This window comes from Verticillium alfalfae, genomic scaffold (genome assembly GCF_000150825.1).
Source record: "Verticillium alfalfae VaMs.102 supercont1.1 genomic scaffold, whole genome shotgun sequence".
NCBI lineage: Eukaryota > Fungi > Ascomycota > Sordariomycetes > Glomerellales > Plectosphaerellaceae > Verticillium > Verticillium alfalfae.
This window is the reverse complement of record NW_003315038.1, coordinates 4,132,349-4,134,871: the sequence shown is the minus strand read 5'-3', so window position 1 is coordinate 4,134,871 and position 2,523 is coordinate 4,132,349. Positions and strand designations below refer to the sequence as shown.

The 2,523-nt window shown below is 60.0% G+C and overlaps 1 protein-coding gene across 1 annotated transcript in view; it reads right to left on the bottom strand.

Moving 5' to 3' along the window:
• VDBG_01257 (nitrogen assimilation transcription factor nirA) overlaps nucleotides 1-528 on the bottom strand; it is a gene marked incomplete at both ends in the record, with an annotated part of 2,726 nt that extends 2,198 nt beyond the window's left edge. The window contains one exon of the mRNA XM_003009528.1: nucleotides 32-528. Within this exon, the coding sequence (XP_003009574.1) occupies nucleotides 32-528 (497 nt within the window). The remainder of the gene's footprint in view (nucleotides 1-31) is intronic.
• Nucleotides 529-2,523: the final 1,995 nt, after the last annotated feature.

Below are 2,523 nucleotides of genomic sequence, written 5' to 3'. Positions count from 1 at the left end.
GCTCCCCTCAACGGGTTGGTTGGTCGTGTACTCATCCTCAAAGGTCTCTTCGAACCCTTGCTCGTCCTCCTGTGAGTTGTCTTCGTGTTTGATAATCTGTTCGGGCACCGTGTCGAGGGCTGTCGCACGTCCCGGATCCGTTTGACAATGTCCGGCACTTCGTCCTCGGCGGCATTCAAGAATGGCTTCGATGAGAATCTGCAGAGTGGACGTGCGGGCCTTCATGCTATCGATCTTCTCACGATACACGCCCTTGCGTCGGTGGTCCGAGTTGGGATCGTAAACGCACTCAGTGCCGTACACGCTGGCACAGGCAGCACAGCTGGGCAGGGCGCCATCGCATTTGGATTTCCTCCGGCGACAAGCAATGCAGGCGGTGCTCACGCATCTCCGTTTCTGCGCGGCCGAGTCGGCACCGCGGCGGGGCTTCTTCTTGTTTGCCGGGGGGCCAGGCGCCGCTGTGGAGTGGCCGTTGATGGAGCTCAGAGCAGCGGCAGGCTGGCGGATAGTAACCTGAGGGTCGTCCATGGCGGAGACGCAGATTCACTAGCTATCGTGTCTCAGGCCGCTCGTCCGTCCGTCCGTCCGTCCGTCAGTCAATCAATCAATCAATCAGGCAGTCACTCGCTCACTCGCTCACAAGAGTGAGCTGGAGATGCCGGAGATGCGAGAACAAGGTGGCGGGTGTGTCGTTGAACAGTGGCTCGGCCCAGGAGGGGGAGGGGCCAGCAGCAGGCTGATGGATAGCGGCAGTACGCGGATGGGACGGGATAACCAAGGGCCTGACTGAGGCTTGACTGCCGACCCGGGCGACTGGGCCAGTATGGTGAGGCGGTACACAACCGGGGAAGGTCGTGGAGGGTGGATGAGATAACGAGAGGTTGCGCGATTGGAGGAGTCGCCACGAGGTTAGACTGATAAGGGAGGTCGCGGGCAGGGAGCTGCAGTCGAGCGGGCGTTGGTGGTCAAGACGGGCTGCGATGAGATTGGTATCTTGCCTTTGCTAGTAGGCGCGGGTGACTGGTCAACTGGTCATTGCACACTCCCGTCAGGGGCGCAACATGGCTGGCGGGGTGGTTGAAGGCTGAATCGGGACGTGGACGTAGATGAGGTTGAGTGACAGGCGGATCAGAGGCAGTGACAGCCCCGCCTCGTGAGATCTGCGAGGAGGCAGAGAGGGCGACGGATGATCCGGGGTACCGAGGAGACGCAGGCTGCAGATGGAGGGTGTCGTGGGAGACCCGGGCAGGACAGGCAGTCAATTGTCCTTGTCGGGGACCGCGAGAAGTCGATGATTTTGATGACAGCAATGGTGAGTGATGCCGCAGCGGCTATGCGAAAAATGTGAAGGCTCGAATTGAGCGCAAGGGCTTTGGTTGCAACAGTGGTCGTGACTGGCCGGGCCTTGGCGTGTGGAGGAGGTCAGGCCGATGTTCGTTAGCCCAGGGCGTCAGTCAATAAAGGTGACAGGTTCTGCAGGGATGCGCCCAGGCTGCGGCTGATGAGAAATGGGGACGCTATGAGTAGTTGATCGCCAGAAGTTTGTCTTTGTCGGATGGAGCTGACGCTGAGTCGCCAGGCCAGGCAGATCAAGTACTGTGCGGCGCTGACCAAACTCTGGCGGGCAAGTGGTTGATAAGCAACTGAATGTGTTGCTAGGTGAGGCAGGGTGCCTTGGGTCCCTCTTCTTCCGATGGTGGTTGAACGACTCTGAGCGGGTGATTAGTGAGAAAGACAAGTAGTTCGTTTCCCTCTCTCTCTCCTCCCCGAAGACCGGAAGCAGGGCAGGAACAGCCGGAACACGAAACCGACGGGACAGAGAGGCAGGTACAGACAGGCAGGCACAGACAGGCAGGCAGGCAGGCAGGCAGGCAGGCAGGCAGGTAGGAGCGAGCGAGGGCGGCCAGACATGAAGCAGCACCCGGACCCAGCAAGGGCGCGAGCGAGGCAAGAGCTGGGCCAGCTAGAGGCAGGCACTGGCCACACCTGAGGCAAGTATTAGGTAAGAGAAGTGCCAAGTGGGGAAAGGCCCGACATTTGCTTAAACACCATTGCGCCCCCCTCCCTCCTCAGTCTGGCGCTTGGCGCCTCCATTCCCGCCATCGTAGGGCCCCATCGCATGCTCGTCGCAAAGGCCACAAGGGCCACTGCAGGGCACACCACAGGGCACCGCAAGGGGCAGCGTGGACACGGCAAGGCAGTTGGCAGCACTGGGCGTCCACTTTTTTGGTTCCTTCAGTGTATGCGGCAGGAAAATTTGTTTCACTCGACCCTCTTGACAACGACTTTCATCCCGCCCACTGTCAAAGCAATGGCGGAGCGGGTTGCAGGGTCAGTCTGAGCAGCACGGATCAACACTGCAGCAGCCAATATCGAGTCTACAGGAAGGACGGAAGAAAGGGAAGATGGCGCAACGGCAGAGAGTGCTCAGTACAGCAGCGTGTACCAGCAAGGCCAAGCCCCAGGCAACGAACAGCGCCCGACCTTCTCTTCATCAGCAGCGTGGGGAACCGAGCACGTCTC